Below are 17947 nucleotides of genomic sequence, written 5' to 3'. Positions count from 1 at the left end.
CCGGAGCCAACTACATCTGCCTCCACTGAAATTATGCATCTCCATCAAGGAAGTCGTCCGGTCAGCCAATACATTATACAATTTCAAACCTTGGCCTCAGAACTAAAGTGGAATGAGGAGGCCCTGGTCCCTGCATTTTGTAACGGTCTCTCTGATCGATTGAAAGATGATCTCGCCATGCGGGATGTTCCGACATAACTAGATGAGATGATTTCCCTCTGCAATAGGATAGACTTACGTTATCGTGAGAGGCAGGCAGAAAAGAACAGGGGAGACCGGTTCCGACTCTGTGCTGCTAATCCTCCGGTTACTCCCATAACTGAAGTCTCGGGTGATGAACCCATGCAAATCAATCGAGCCCAACTCTCTATGGAAGAACGGCAAAGATGCCGCCATGAGAACTTATGCATGTACTGTGGAGAAACGGATCATTTGTTTGCCACCTGTTCCCGGCATCCGGGAAACCCTCGTTACTAACTGGCTCCGGAGACACCAGGTTAGGAGCCAGTTAGGAACTTTGCCTCCAAGTAAGATTGAATCTACTTTGTGTATTCTATTGGAATTAAAACAAGGATCTCATACTATTCCTTCTCTCCTTGATTCAGGAGCAGCAGAACACTTCATTACCGCTAACCTGGTTCAAGAATTTCAGATTCCTGTCATATCTTTCACCCAGACCATCACCTTATCGGCAGTAAATGGCAGTCAAATTGTCAACGCCACAGTATCCCTACAAACCCATCCTGTCCGTGTTCGTGTGGGGGCCCTTCATACTGAACTCATTTCCTTTTTAGTTATTCCCATGGCTTCCCATGGAGTTGTTCTGGGATACCCGTGGTTATGTAAGCATAACCCCCATATGGATTGGAGCTCCATAATTCTCAACCGATTCTTCAAGTCCTTACCCTCGTCTCCTAAAATTCAGAAAGAGAGAGGAGTAGAATTCGAGGTTAAACAAATTTTGGACTCCAGGTTCCGTTATGGTCAACTACAATACCTTCTTGACTGGAAAGGCTACAGTCCTGAGGAACGATCTTGGTTGAAATCAGAAGCTATCCAGGCTCCTCGTCTGATCTGTGATTTCCATTCCAAAAATCCAGGGAAACCTAAAAGCTGTCCGGTGGCCATTCCAAAAGGCAGGGTCCTTCTTGCAGGAATCCTGGCTTCTGGAGGTGATCCTGGCCCGAGAGATCAGGTGTAGTGGCTGGCAGAACAGCAGGCTGTGCATTCCTGAGCAGTGCTGGTGACCACTGGGCGTCGCCATCTTGGATCCAGGTCACATGTCTAAATTGGACCAATCAACTTGCAACTTGGGATGGAGGGCAAGCAACCTATCCTGCACTACCTGAGGGTATTATAGAGTTGTCAAGAGACTCTTTAATTGCTAGTGCAATGTTTTTTCACAGCTTAGCTGTGTGCTAGTTCCTGAGCTCCCTTGCTTGTATTGCTGCAGTCTATCATGGTAAGCCTGCTGACTCACAGTCCATGTTTCAGCTCGCTCCACCTCTGACTCCTGTCCAGATTGCGTGCTCCAGTCGCCTCTCCCATAGAGGGTCCTGCAGTCCCTGTGGGTTCTGTGTCCTTGAATGCCTCCTGCTCCAGTGTCCGACATACCTTGTCTCCCTTGGTTGCCACAGTTTGTACCTCCATCGCCTGCCTACCTTCATGAAACACACCCCATTTAGGCCTGCATCTTTTCAATACCAGCAAACGGTCCCACGTACAACTCCTGTGTAAACTCTGGATCCAAACTACAATCAAGTCCTGACATCTACTATGCACCTTCTCCCTTCCTCACATCACTGTGACCCATGTGGGAGGTAATGATGGAGGAAATAGGCTGCAGTGGGTGATATAATACATCTTGTCCTACAATGCACCATGTCCCTTCCTCACATCACTGTGACCCATGTGGGAGGTAATGATGGAGGAAATAGGCTGCAGTGGGTGATAAAATACATCTGGTCCTACAATGCACCTTCTCCCTTCCTCACATCACTGTGACCTATGTGGGAGGTAATGATGGAGGAAATAGGCTGCAGTGGGTGATATAATACATCTGGTCCTACAATGCACCATGTCCCTTCCTCACATCACTGTGACCCATGTGGGAGGTAATGATGGAGGAAATAGGCTGCAGTGGGTGATATAATACATCTGGTCCTACAATGCACCATGTCCCTTCCTCACATCACTGTGACCCATGTGGGAGGTAATGATGGAGGAAATAGGCTGCAGTGGGTGATATAATACATCTGGTCCTACAATGCACCTTCCCCCATCCTCACATCACTGTGACCCATGTGGGAGGTAATGATGGAGGAAATAGGCTGCAGTGGGTGATATAATACATCTGGTCCTACAATGCACCTTCCCCCTTCCTCACATCACTGTGACCCATGTGGGAGGTAATGATGGAGGAAATAGGCTGCAGTGGGTGATGTTTAATCTTCCCCTATGTGTGGTAAACAATTCCACATTGAAAGAGAAATACTCCTATCAACTCCTGACATGTAACCTGTTACATGGGACCACGCCTTCTCAGGATCACGTTGTCATGTATAGATGTGGGATTATGGATATGTAAATAAAAAATCCTATTTAGGATTTGATAAAGACGCATATTATGGTGGTCCAAACTTTATATATCTTATATGATCCACAATGAATGTCTAATTAACTTTTATGTTCAACATTTACTTGACACGTGGAGGATGCTGGCTAATACTTTTTTCCTCTATATAACTTTATTTTTAACAAACAAGATGGTAATGTTATACACCTGTAAACTCAGGGTAAGTCCCCAGTTCTTACAATTTTTAAAGTTCTGGTTTGTATCCATAGATATTATATGATATACTTTTAATTATTTCTTAGTCACTCAACGTGAAAAAGATGGCTGGAGTGCATCGTAACTCATAGAAAGAGTGATTTTAAGGAATGTTTTAGTTGTGCATTGCCAATCCTGTCCTAGTCCTGTATTACATCCCAGTTTTGGACACCCGGGTTTCATTTTCTTGGATGCCATATGTGACTATATACCACCCGGTATTGATACATGCTACCTATTCTATTTATATTTTCTGTTCAAATAAATAGATACTGTTTGATCTACACCATTAGTCTGTTTCTCTCCCTATATTTGATTTCTTGATCCATACGGGGTTTGGAGAGACAAAGTATCTTTTATTTGTCAGCTGACGATTGTATATATGTAAGAATACATGTGAGTAAATATATATATATATATATATATATATATATTAGGGGTGAGCGGATTCGGTTCTACTCGGTTCCGTTCTACTTTCATTATACACAAGGGGTGTATTATTATTTTAGCTTTAGGAGCACCCGGGCCTTCTAACATCGGACAGAAGCTTCTCTTATGGGAACTCTCTTGATTGAACTTTCACATCTTAAACACTTGGGTGCTTTCCCTGGAATGTGTTTTGGAATTCTATACAGTTTTTTTGTTTTATTTCTTTGTTTCATGGTATTGAACTCGATGGAGGACTTACACCATATATTCCATGGAGGTTTGGTGAGACCAAATAGACTGAGGTATTTGAGACTGTCAGAATTGTTTATAGTCTAGCGCCTAATTATAGGACAAACCATTTATTGTATGTACTGTATATATGTGTTTGTATTTAGTGAATCATTGTTGTCTTATCTGTTGCTGTGACTTTTTCTGTACTGTGATCCTGTATAAACATTATTATGTTGCAGAATGTAGCCCATTGGCCAAAAAGGGTAAGATCATGTGAAGATAGCGTCAGCTACCGGGGCCAAAATCCAGAATGCCTTATGTTACAGAGCTTGGTAAATTTGGCATTTTAGCGTCATCATCACAATCCTTGCAATGGAAAATGGGGACCACTACATATATCTGTAATGTCTGCTGTGGTCCCTGTACATACATTCTGGGGATACCTAATAATTGTGGGTGTCCCCTGATAATAGATGTTGTAGAATAGTCTCACAATTGATAGTGACATATAATATCTGTAAAGTACCAGATGCTCTACACTAGGTCTCTCTTCTATATTCCAGTACCTGTAACTGGTCCATATCTATTACATTTTTGTCATTATCATAAATATAATTAAAAAATAAATATCACAGATCTGCAATGTAGTACAATCTTTACATACACATATTAACCTAAAATAATAACATGATTAAATTAAAATTGTTTTCTGGTTTATTTTCATAAATGTGACAATTTTATGATTTTGGTAGATTTGTGCCCATAAATTCTCATTCTCATGTAATTCACACCTGGATGATAATAATAACAATGACATGCAATATGAACATATATACCAGGTGTTCCCAAACGTTGCCCTCAAGGCACCGCAGCAGTTTATTTTATAGAGATAGTAATGGCTGAGCACAAGTGATAAATAAAACTAGGGTACTAATTAAGTCACCTGTGGTCAAGCATGGATAACCTGGACTGTTAGAGTGCCTTGAGGACCTTGAGACTTTGAGGGAACCTCTGACATAGAGTCTACAGGTGGGGCTGCAGCACCGTCCAAAATCCAAATAACAGAGACCCTCCATCTGTCACCCCAACTACTGACAAACATCACTGGCAGTTGTTGAGGTTCCCCTGTTTGAATTTTGGACCATGCTGCAGCCGCACCTCTAGAGCCACCACTGGTCATATACTAAGGAGGGCAAAACATGCAAAGAAACTTTTGTCAAAAAAATTCAATTCCAGAATTCTGACAAAAAGTTTCTTGAATTCATTAGTAACTGAAGCTTTGGAGAAGGTCTGATAGACCCAACGCATTTAGCACCAAATACCAGCAATGGCAGGTAAGTCATGATAATTTTTCATACACTATTTAATCCTAAAGTCTGGAATATTTTTCTTTGTCAAATGTAATGTAAAACCGTGCTGGTCTAATAGGTGCATATTGTAATGATTGGACATTGGGACTGTCAGAAAGGTCTACAGCCTTGTGATAAAACTATGGTGAGAGGGGAGAAAAGCGTCAAGGGAGAGCATTGAGACCTGCATTTGTTCCTTGGATTCTATAAAGAAAGACTGCACGGTGAATTTCCATACAGCCGCAATATACCTCCCCAACGATATACCTTCTGCCTAACCCGATTACAGCTAAGAGCCAGTTGCTCCATCCAGATCCCCTGTGGGTACATTCACAGCCAGCAGCAGTTCAGTCTGTGGATCCAGCATCCCCACTACTTGCACTATTGTTGGAGGGATACCACACTGTGCTACTTTGTACTTGGCCAGCACGGGAGGCACATGGTAGGTAAACCAGTGCTTATTGCTTTACTGAGCAGTCCGGGACCTCTGGATTATTATTGTTTGGCAGATGGGGGAGTGATGAGTGTTATGTGTATGTGAGACATCTTATGGCAGCTTTTCCCCTTGGAAATTGGGAAGTGATATTATCACCGTGTTTATGTGGATTGTGACATTTCCAGACAGGAGTGCTTTCAGGCATTTCTTTTTAAACAAGCATAATTTCAGCCACTTGTGTATATGTTGTATTTGAAATATTTTTTTCAGCTGTGACTATTAACATATACTGTACCCCCCCCCCCTATTTACATTGGTGCACTGATGGAAAATCCTATTTGCTGTTATATCAATTTAATATAGGAACTGCAGTTCTATGTTTATGTGTACTATATTATGAATAAAAACAGTGACTAACATCTTTTGGAGTATATATGTGTATATAAGGTGACCACAAGTGCAGTCATACATATATTTTCACATTGGGACTGTCAGACTGAACACAGGAGCCATTACAAATATTTGAAATATTAAACTGGATATTAAGGGGTGAATTCAACAATAAAAGTGATGTGCAGTAATGCAATGGGACATCAAGTTTTCCCTCACACCCCAAAGTGGTGCAGGGTAATACTTGCTATGTCAACACTACGGTATATAGCCAATATGTGCACAGTTGGGCATTGAATTCCCCTCTAATTCTGCAAGACAAACATCATCAATAAAAAATCTGTTGTCGCTAAGTAATCTCCATAACTACACAGTAATTTCTACACTATTACTAAGACTGCGGCATCTGCACCCAGTACACTGGGGAAGGGGTGATATCACTATATGGTTCTGTATAGACTTACCACATGATGGGCGCGGTTTGTTAGGGAAAGCATGTGAACCAGGGATCACATAACCATTTAGGGTAACACACCAGCAGTCACCGCTTCCGCTACACTGCAATGGACGGTAGTAGCCATTGTCATTACAGGCAGGTATATGTATTCCTAATGGTTGTGGGTTCAGTCCAAGCACACGGTCACGTTCCTTTGAGCAGGGTTCTATAAAAATATAATGTCTGGTCAATTAGCAGGAACCTAACACTGGACAATCAATAGAGTGAAGAATAAAGCCTATGGGTTATAGTTATCATGTATGTGGTAATAAAATATGTAGGCTCCCTGGTATTTAACAAAGATCATATCCCGGCACAAAGAGCTCCGATAGAAGCCCATCCCTGAGATATGTAAGAAGTAAAGTGTTCAACGATGAGACATTTTACCTCTGGATTTGGATTCTGGCTACGATACTGCGCATACACGGTCATCAGATGGCACCTGTGCCAGCGGCCCATACAAGGGAGGGATCCTTCAGATCCTTTCCTTAGAAACTGTTGCAGAATGTAGCCCATTGGCAACAAAGGATAAGATCCTGTGAAGGTAACATCAGCTACCGGGGCCAAACTCCATAATGCATTACGTTACAGAGCTTGGTACACTTGGCATGTTAGTATCCTCATCATAATCCTTGTAATTGAAAGTGGGAACCACAGAAGATATCTCCTTTGTCTGCTGTGGTCCCTGTACATACATCCTGGGGATACCTAATAATTGTGGGTATCCCCTGATAATGGATGTAGACTAGTCTCACACTTGACGGTGACATGTAATATTCATAAAGCACCAGATGCTCTACACTAGGTCTATCTTCTATATTCCAGTCCCTGTAACTGGTCCATATCTATTATATTTTTGTCATTATCATAAATATAATTATAATATAAAAATCACAGAGCTGCAATGTAGTACAATCTTTACATACAAATATTAAACTAAAATAATTCCATGATTAAAATTAAAATATTTTCTAGTTAATATTCATAAATATGAAAATTTTTAGGATTTTGGTAGATTTTTCTCCATAAATTCTCATAATTATGTAATTCACACCTGGATGATAATAATAACAATAACATGCAATATGAATGTAGATACCAGAGGCTCCCAAACGCGGTCCTCAAGGCACAGCAGCAGTTCATGTTTAGAGATAGCGATGGCTGAGCACATGTGATAAATCAAACTGACTGAGGTACTAATTAAGTCACCTGTGGTCAAGCATGTATATCTTTAAAACTTGGACTGTTAGAGTGCCTTCAGGATCTTTAGGGAACCTCTGGTATAGACCAAGGTACAACCTTCACTACTCCATTGAAATAAAGATAAAGTCATAAACACTGGTGGCTCTAGAGGTGGGGCTGCAGCATGGCACAAAATCCAAATAACAGAGACCCACCAATTGTCACCCCAACTGCTAACAAACATCACTGGCAGTTGGTGAGGCTCCTCTATTTGAATTTTGAACCATGCTGCAGCCTCACCTCTAGAGCCACCACTGGTCATATACTAAGGAGGGGAAAATACACAAAGAAACTTTTGTCAGACAAATTAAATTCTAGATTTTTGACAGAGTTTCTTGAAGTCATTAATAACAGAAGCTTTAGAGAAGGTCTGATAGACCCAACGCATTTAGCGATAAATACCAACAATGGCAGGTAAGTCATGATTATTTTTCATAAATTATTTAATCCTAAAGTTTGGAATATTTTCCTTCATCAGATATAATGTAAATCAGTGCTGGTCTAATAGGTGCATATTGTGATGATTGTACATTGGGACTATCATACTGGATACAGAAGCATTTACAAATTATTTAATATATTAGATTGGATATTAAGGGGTGAATTCAACTGAACACAATAAAAGTGATGTGCAGCACTGTAATGGGACATCAAGTTTTCCCTCACACCCTAAAGTGGTGCATGGTAAGACTGGGGATGTCAGACCTACGGTATATGGCCAATATGTGCACAGTTGGGCATTGAATTCCCCTCTAATTCTGCAAAACAAACATCATCAATAAAAAATCAGTTGTCGCTAAGTAATCTCCATAACCACACAGTAATTTATACACTATTGCTAAGACTGCGGCATCTGCACCAAGTACACTGGGGAGGGGTAACATCACTATATGGTACTGTATAGACTTACCACATGATGGGCGCGGTGTGCCAGGTGGAGTATCTGTTCCACGGATCTTATCACCATTTAGGGTAACACACCAGCAGTAACCGGTGCTTCCGCTACACTGCATAGGAAGGTAGTAGCCATTGTCATCACACTCAGGTATAACAGCTATTATCATTGGTGGCTTCTGTCCAAGTACACGGTCACGTTCCTTTGAGCAGGGTCCTATAAAAATATAATGTTTGGTCAATCTGCATTGTAATTGCTGGACAATACATAGGGTGAAGAGTAAAGCCTATGGGGTTTATTTATCCATTATTGTGTCTAGGTCCAGCAAATTATAATTAATTATTACCACATATCCTGGCAATAGGCAAATAAGGATCACCAGCATTCAGCAAAACTCACTTCCAGAGATCTGGGCACCATTACCATATAAAACAGGAAATGTGGAAACAACTTGAGTCCAATTTGACCTTTGAAAGAATCACATTGTATTGTGATGAAACGCATAAGTAGGGACGTTTGAACTATTGCAATCTAGTTGCATTGATCTTCTTATAGGTTAAACAGGTTCCAGATATTATGCATCTGCTGTTTGCCTCAAAGTCGGGCTTTAGTTTAACTGCCCACTTGACGATAGACACCTTCACGTGTGGAGATTGAGGCAGTGTATCCTTAACCGGACTACAGAAAGCAACACCAGGTTTAAAACAGACACCTCTGCTGGTGGTCCACTTTCTAAACAACTCAGGATGAGTGAATGTAAGGGGAGCCCCCACACCATACATTGTCACGATTCAGGCTGTCAGGCTGCCAGGATCGCGACTCTTACCTTGCCGGGTGCTCTGGTGCAGTCCCTCCGGCAGTGGAGTGGGGCCCTGAAGAGTGGTGCTGGGCACAGGGGGACCCCACAGACCAAGAGGGCTCATCTGGAGGGAGGTGTTTGCAGGAGCAACTGACAGCAATATCGTGCTGGAGACTACTGGGTGTGGCCATGTTGGGTTTGGTCAGGTGTCTTGTGGGAGCCAATCAGGTCACAGCTGTCCTGGGAGTGTTTTGCAGCCAATCCTGCACTACCTGAGGGTACTAAAGGGCTGTCAAGAGGTCCTTTGGTTGCCAGTGCAACATTTATCACAGCATTAACTGTGAGCTAGTTCCTGTGCTCCCTTGCTCTGTATTTACTGCAGTTCCAGAGTGTCTCAGTGTTACCTCCTCTTAGCTCTGCACCTCGCCTGCTCTGTGTACCAGTTTGCCACCTGTAGCCGTGACCCACTGCGGGCCGACCGACCCCGGTCGCTGAGTAGAGGCCGCATCCCTTCAGCGGTACCTCGCCCTCTGTGTATCCACTCACCTCATGAATCATACTCCTTTAAGACCAGCTGCCTATCAACATCAACAAACAAGCCTCCATTCCGCATCCGACTCCACTCCAGGTCCAAGCCCACGCCATACCGTGACACACACATATTTTTTCCTCCCAAAGAGTTGGAGCACAGACCAGTGATTCATAAGCCAGTAGTCATCTGTTATACCTAGATATTGAGCCTGAATGTTTGGGCCATTGCCGCTGGCTCTATCAGGGTTTGTGAATATTATCTTATGTGGACTCTTGATTCGCAGGAGAGTCTGTAAGTAATGACTTATTTTCAATATATGACTATCATTTCGTGACTGCAACCTTCTATTACACACTCATAAAAGGTGGCTGACATACACCAGGCATTAATCATCTAAGTGGTTGGATGTATCACAGACAGCTAGAGATTTGTGGTATACCTTTAAAGTGGTGGCTTCAGGCACATCAGAAAGGAACCATTGAGTGATACATATTATATTTTCTAAGAGATCTGCAACAATCTTGTTACTATGATTTTATTTGATATAAATTCCTATTGTTTAGTACACTGGTAGTGTTATGTGTTTTTTTTATACACAATAGGTTTTTAAGGATTCATTCAATTCATTTAAATTGGGTGATGTTTTGCCAAAACCAATCCAGGTCCAAAACCAGGGAGATCCAAAACCAAAACATGGAGGTTGGTGCAAATCTCTAATTTTGGTATATTTACAACTTTGTTAGTTGTCTTTTGAATTTATTATTTTCCCTCAAGACGGTTAATAATCTGATGATGCACAGACTATTCTGTTAAAATATAATTGTTGGAATTGCAAATTAACACATAATTTGTATATATACTTTGCTGCAACCTTTATGTTTAACCCCTTTTAGTATAAGTTCCTACCATTAGGTACACAGTGCTGGGATTGTTGCTAGTTGAGTCCAACTTTATAATGCTAAAAAATAATTTACTTTATATCCTAAATGACAGCAATAGATTGCAAATCTTATACTGTATATTCAAAGGACACAGTGTCAAATTAAAAAACATAATGGGATGATAGAAATATAATCATCAGCATTATTTATGGAGAAAGGTCACCGGCCAAAGCACTAGACTCTAGATTGGCACTACTATGCTAAGCAGGGAAACTGTTTGACTTAGAATTGGTTCTATTATGCTGCACATTGAATGCTTATGACTACATATCAGAATATACAGCGCTAACCTTAGTACATGGATTGAGTGCCATTTTTTTTTGCAAAGACCCCCATGAGCGGTTTGGATTCCTAGAAATCCAAACACCCCAGAACTTTTGAGACCGAAGGCATCTAAGCAGCAACTAGGACCTCCCTATCTGCTTCATATGCCTACCTGAGCCAAAACCTTGAGATCCTACTGTTGGATCTCTCAGGTTTGGCTTGGGTATCAATTTAAAAAATCCCATATAAATCAATGGGCTGACCACTAATTGCCTGAGAGAGCCATCTATTACGGCTCTCAGCCATTCAGTACTTCCCCATAGACTTCAATATGGTAAACAGACACAAGATGGTGGCCCCACCTCACTGCAGACACCACCACCTGCAGTGCTTATACTGCCAGCACCCCCACAGTGTGAAGACATTTGGAGGGTGGCCTGGTGTCAAGAAGGGCAGCAAAGAAGCCACATCTCTCCAGGAAAAACTTCAGGAAAAGACTGATATTCTGTGAAAGACATTTGGAGTATGGCCTGGTGTCAAGAAGGGCAGCAAAAAAGCCACTTCTCTCCAGGAAAAACTTCAGGAAAAGACTGATATTCTGCGAAAGACATTTGGAGGATGGCCTGGTGTCAAGGAGGGCAGCTAAGAAGCCACTTCTCTCCAGGAAAACTTCAGGAAAAGACTGATATTCTGCGAAAGACATTTGGAGGATGGCCTGGTGTCAAGAAGGGCAGCAAAAAAGTCACTTCTCTCCAGGAAAACTTCAGGAAAAGACTGATATTCTGCGAAAGACATTTGGAGGATGGCCTGGTGTCAAGAAGGGCAGCAAAAAAGTCACTTCTCTCCAGGAAAAACTTCAGGAAAAGACTGATATTCTGCAAAAGGTACAGGGATTGGACTGCTGAGGACTGGGGTAAAGTTATTTTCTCTGATGAATCCTCTTTCTCATTGTTTGGGCATCTGGAAAAATGCTTTTCCGGAGAAGTGAAGTTGAACGCTACCATCAGTCCTGTGTCTTGCCAACAGGAAAGCATCCTGAGACCATTCATGTGTGGAGTTGCTTCTAGCCAAGGGAGTGGGATTGCTCACAATTTTGCCTAAGAACACAGCCATGAATAAAGAATGGTACCAAAACATCAGCCAAGAGTAACTTCTCCCAACCATCCAAGTTGGTTTGGTGATGAACAATGCCTTTAACAGCATGATGGGTACCTTGCCATAAGGCAAAAGTGATAACTAAGTGGCTTGAGGAACAAAACAGCAACATTTTGGGTCCATGCCCAGGAAACTCCCCAGACCTTAATCCCATTGAGAACTTGTGGTCAAAACCCCACAAATTCTGACAAACTCCAAGCATTGATTAGGCAAGAATGGGTGGCCATCAGTCAGTATGTGGCCCTGAAGTTGATTGACAGCAAGTTGCAGAGGTCTTGATAAAGAAGTGTCATCATTGCAAATATTGACTCTGCAAAAACTTAATGTAATTGTCAATAAGAGCCTTTCACACTTATGAAATGCTGTAATATTACCTTAGTATACCATAGTAACATCTGACAAAAAGGTATAATAACACTGAAGCAGCAAACTTTGTGAAAACCAATACTTGTGTCAGTCTCAAATATTTAGACTATGGCTGTATATTAAGACATGGTCCCACATTATGTCTGAGATGGTGAAATACACTGTTGTGAAAAATATGTTAAAAGCTGGTTGAGTTAGTCAAAAATGTTTCTTACAAATTATGTACCAGGGATTGCAAGTATACAAAGGAAAGGATAGTACTCTCTTTTGTTTGGGGCACACATTCTACCTATATCACTATTATAATATATAACCTTTATTAAATATTATTACAACCAAAATTTCTGCAAAGGAAAAACAGGGTACAACGAACAACATATAGTATCGTCAAATGGCAAAAAATGATAACGTGGTCAGTTTCATCATGTACCATTCATTCAAAGATAATCTGTAATCATGGGGACCGCTTGGTTCAGTCATTGAAATAATAATTGTAATAGGCCGAGGTGACAGCAGAACTGAAGTGTCTTAATCTGTATATCAGTGCAAGTTGAAAAGTTGCCAGAAGTTATTATTAGATTAAATTACATATATACTGTACATATCATTCAATCAAGATGCTGATTCGGATCATATACAAAGGAAAATGCATAGGTCTGTGTGATTTCTCATAAAATCTCAATTATATGTATAATAGCAGAAATGCAAGCCCAGATTAAACAGTAAAACAAATGCAGAATGTAGTGAGAGAGGACATAAGATTTCCATGTATCATATCATATCAGGTATTAATAGTAAAGAAAGTAAGAACAGATACCACTCACTAACAGTAAGGGGATAGGTGGCTGCTGTGTTCCATGTACATCATGTAGTGAATGGGACATGAGCGGACCAACCACATGTACTATGAGGGTACGATGCAGGAAATGGCATCTGCTGTTCTCCCCCAGCAGTTGTTAAGAAGAAGACGAGTAAGACAGCTCTGGAAGAACCAACTGTCTGCTCGGAGAAATCAAAATCACAAATTCCTGAGTGCAAGTGTGTCTGCAGTTGCCATGTGTGAGCCAGACCTTTCAAATAGTGTACTTGAGGATCATCCTTCCAACATTTGTGTGCCCTCTGTAAATGTGGGGAAGGGCAGTCAACATATTGCTGATGTAGTCATCGAGGATGCTTCTGTGGAATCGCACATGGAGGATGAGGAGCATATTTTGGTAGTTGCCGTTAAGGATAATGAGGATGTTGATGATGAAGATGTTGTTGCCAAGGATGTCGTTTGTGTAAGTCAGGCAACAGTTGATGCACAAGGTATGAAAAACCCCATTGTTGTCATGTCAGGGCAAAAGACAAAAAAATCCACTTCTCACATGTGGAATTATTTCCACCCAAATCCGCACAACAGTTGTCAAGCCATCTTTAACCGATGCCAAGCAAGAGTGAGTAGAGGTAAGGACCTTAACCATCTAGGAACCTCTTCCTTGTTACGTCACTTGGAGCGCATTCATCAAATTCCAAAGTGTATGCTGCCAAGTTCCAAAACTAAAAATCTAACAATCAGTCCAGTGTCGCCTACCTGCTCCCTCTCTGTGTGATCCAAGTGCTTTCGATCTCCACCACTAACACCTGCATCATCAACATTCTCATTCATCATTGGAAGTAGTCCTGCTGCATCCAATGTTATAAGAATGATTTACTCCTCTCCTCTCTGTGATTCTTCAGAAGGATCCTTGATGACTACACCTGTTGTTGCTGCTGCTGCTGCTGTGAGTGGATCTTCATCCCAGAAGGAGACCAGGAGGAAGACTACTTGTAGTACTGTAACCAAACAATTAACTGTCAAACAATCCTTTGCAATGGCGAACAAGTATGACAGCAGTTACCCAGTTGCACAGCGGATTACTGATGCCATAACAGCTATGCTGGTATTAAATGTGCATCCTGTATCTGCCATTACTGCAGTGGGTTTTAGACAGTTATTTGATGTCCTGTGTACTCGCTACCAAATCCCTTCTAGATTTTACTTTACTAGAACAGCAATTCCCAGTATCTAAAAGAAAATCAAAAAAACCTTATTAATGTCCTCAGAAATGCCGTTCCATGTTTTGCTCATACAATTAATTAGGCAATGCTCTCGGTGGCCCGGGAAATTTTGGGACATTTTAGACATTTGGCAACTGCTTGATGAAGACTGCATGACCAGCAGATACTGTTGAATTTGCCCTGCCATCAGCTGAAGCAAGAGGTAGTAACTAGGTGGCATTCTACCCTCTATATGCTTCAGCGGATGGAGGAGCAGCAAAAATCCATCCAGGGCTACACAACAGCCAATTACATAGGCCGTCGAGTGGGAATGCAACTTACTCAAGTGCAGTGGAAAATAATTTCTGTGTTGTGCAAGGTTCTCAAACCCTTTTAACTTGCCACAAGTGAAGTTAGTTTAGACACTGCCAGCTTGAGTCAGGTCATTCCCTTCATCAGACTTTTGCAAAAATAGCTTGAGAAACTGAAGGAGGAGCTGCAACAGAGCGATTCCACTAAGTATGTTGGACTGTTGGATCAAGCCCGTGATTTGCTTCGCAAGGGTCCAAGGGTCATCAATCTCTTGAAATCAGATCAATATATTTTGGCGACCATACTTGATCCTAGGTTGTAAGTCATACCTTGTGTCTTTTTTCCAATGGACAAAAATCTAAAAAGATGCAAAGAGCTGTTGGTAAAAATTGTCAGCTGAAGCTGCATGTGACACGCAGTTCAGTTTCTGTGGCTGCCAGGAAAAAACAAAATTTTCCCTAGAGAATCCCTGCTGGTCATGCAGATCAGTCATCAAAAAATTACATCTGGTCAGGCCTGAGAGAACTTCCTACTAATAGTGTGTCAAAGCCAGATAATTGGCTAAGACAGAGTCTGTTACAATCAGCATCTGCACGACTCCATCTTGCGAATGGTAAACAAGATGCCATTTTGCGACTGGTCGCACAACACCATTTTAGCTACAACTCACAATATAAGTACATATGGCGATGTTATTATTTAGCGTTGTACAACTCCGACGCACAAGAAGAAACCATACCCTGATGTATCTAAGCCTATTCTAAGGACAACATTGCATAACACGTACCATGGTGTACTGCACAAACACGTATCCGCAAACACTAACTAGCATCTTTTCCTAACATTCCTAATGCTTATATATTACATAATTACATAAAAAGGTTCCACAGTAATAAAGGTTATTACCCAAGGTTTTATTTATATTTGCAATACTGTGATATGTATGTTGTATGATATCTATGGTTTAGTACATAATAAGCAGACCATGTTTGGTGTCATTCTGATCCACTGTTTATTTGCAGATCTCCGGTTCTATCGATGGGGAAATCGCTACATGCGTCTGCAAGTTATGAATTATAGGGAATTAGGTGATAGAATGTACATTATATGAAGTGTCCATTGCTAGTTATGCGCCGGGAAAAAGTACACAAAGAGCCACTGGAAGGCTGAACTTCTCAAGTATGAATGGACTAATGAACTGTGCTGTAACAAAAGACTCAAGAAGAAGAACCAATGTGATGATAACAGCTCAGGCTTATTGTATTGCTTTTCTCTGTCCAGGTATATAGTCAGGCTCTCTGAAACCAGCTAGTCAGTCATATTCTTGTTCCTGTGATGGAGGTTTCATCTTTGATGCCGGAATTTGGATCCAGAGCGCCTGCATATGTATCGATTGTACCACATTGATTGTAACCTTTGCACGTATTGTCTGGATCATGTGCGTATAAGTACCTTTTTCTTTTGTGCTAAATAATAACTTTTTGTGCTTTGGAACCACAATCAAAGTCTGAAAGTGTTTATTGCTGTTTGCGACTATTCATAATGCTAATTAGCGTCATCTAAGGTTTAGAGTTTATAGGCAGGAGTCCATAGAGGTTATAGGCAGGATTGCATAGAGGTTTTAATCAGGTATCCATAGCTGGGAGCTCCTAGAGTGAAATCATGCTGCCACTTGCACGGTAACAGACGGCATCGATCTCTCAGCAAAAGGGTGGAAAGGCGCCATAAGCAGGAAAGAACGCTTTGCCTTAAAAAAATCTGCTACCACTTGTTTGCTGAGAGAGCGCTACTGTCACCGTGTGAGAACAAGGTGCGCTGATTAGAACCAGGGACGAAGAAGGAAAAGTGTGTTTTCCTTCGGTGTTAAAACAGTGTGTTAGTGGGTAAGTCGCACATTAGCATCTGCGCGTTCTCTGTATTGCTGCCGCATGCTTCAAAAGTCATTGTGTTTTGTAGTGTGATTACCTGTTCAAACTTCTGAATTGTGCTACTGTGTTTTGTGAAAAGGTTTTATTTTTCTGTACAGAAGTAGGGTAGTGATTGAAGTGTGAATGTGTGTGGGGGCTACTGTCTGTTAAGCCCGAAAAAGATAAGGCTACTGTCTGATAAGCCTAGCGGAGGTTACTGTCTGGTCAAACCTCAAAGTGTAAACTTAGTAGGTGCCTGATGAGGCCATACAAACTACTGGGCCAGTGTACAAAGCAGGTACATTGTGGTTATTGGGAAACGAGGAGTTTTTCCTAGTCCAAACACCCATTAATCGCAAAGTCCATTGATCGGTTAGGTTCCTTGGGCAGAGCGATCGGACCACATGGTTTTGTGTAAATTGTGATTGTGAAGTGGGTGCCAGAGTGAAACTGCTGGCAAGGTTAGGGGTTATTAAAATTTCTAGATGCTACCAATGGGAGTAGACTCGAAGTAGGAAGCAGTGTGGTAAAGCTTGAAGTGATTTACCACAAGGAAAAAGGAATAACTCACAAAGCAAGTTGTTTCCTTTCATCACTTTTTGGCTATACTAACGGGAAACCGGTGTATAAGTTTGCAGAAGCAAGCGGGTGAAGCTTGGTAATACAGCCGCAAGTAGGGTAAGTACAATAGGTTTTTATTCTGATCCTCGTTGTGCAAAGCTGACTGTGAACTTTAGAAGGGTTGGCTATGCATAACGGGAGGGAGTGCGTGAACGTAGCTCTTTGAATATCGTTCACAGGTTGACGTTTTCCAGAAATTGCCTAACACTGTTTAAATATAGGTGCTAAGCAATCTGAAGTAACAATCGATGAAGTGCTGCTGATGGATGGGCCGCAGGGGTCGGCAAGGTATGTAATGTTTAAAAAGTATGGTGCTTATGCTATGGTGTATTGTAACATATGGGTCAAAATGACCAAGAAATGTAGAAAACCTTTTACTAAGCTTTGATGTGGAAGTCTTGAACAATGTTAGGGACAGTATTTGGTTGGTGAGGTCTCAAAACAAAAGGGTCAAGTTTAATGATTGTTTGAAACTGTGGCAGCATGAGGGGAACATATGGCAAAGCAGAGTGCATGCAACGCAAATCAGCGCTGCGTGCACTGCGCAAGGGAGCGCGGGCACAACACAAAACAGCATTGTGCACGTGACACCCGGGAATGAGCACGCACTGCAAAGTAGCGTAGCCAAAGGTACTGTTAACGCACATGCACCACCGCCGCCCTGTGCGGATAGTGGTGTTGGTACAATCGATCACAAAAACCATAAAAATGTAACAAGCAATTTGTACCCTCT

At 41.6% G+C, this 17947-nt stretch overlaps 1 protein-coding gene across 1 annotated transcript in view; it reads right to left on the bottom strand.

Moving 5' to 3' along the window:
- The window catches only part of LOC148523017 (saxiphilin-like), a 31519-nt gene that overhangs the window by 8775 nt on the left and 4797 nt on the right, over positions 1-17947 (bottom strand). The window contains exons 2-3 of the mRNA XM_088473312.1: positions 8314-8514; positions 6130-6327 (exon numbers count right to left, since the gene is read on the bottom strand). Of these exons, the coding sequence (XP_088329438.1) occupies positions 6130-6327; positions 8314-8514 (399 nt within the window). The remainder of the gene's footprint in view (positions 1-6129; positions 6328-8313; positions 8515-17947) is intronic.

The sequence above is a fragment of the Taudactylus pleione genome, unplaced genomic scaffold (genome assembly GCF_031769625.1).
Source record: "Taudactylus pleione unplaced genomic scaffold, aTauple2 ptg000134l, whole genome shotgun sequence".
NCBI classification, from domain to species: Eukaryota; Metazoa; Chordata; class Amphibia; order Anura; family Myobatrachidae; genus Taudactylus; species Taudactylus pleione.
This window is presented reverse-complemented; position numbering and strand designations above follow the sequence as displayed.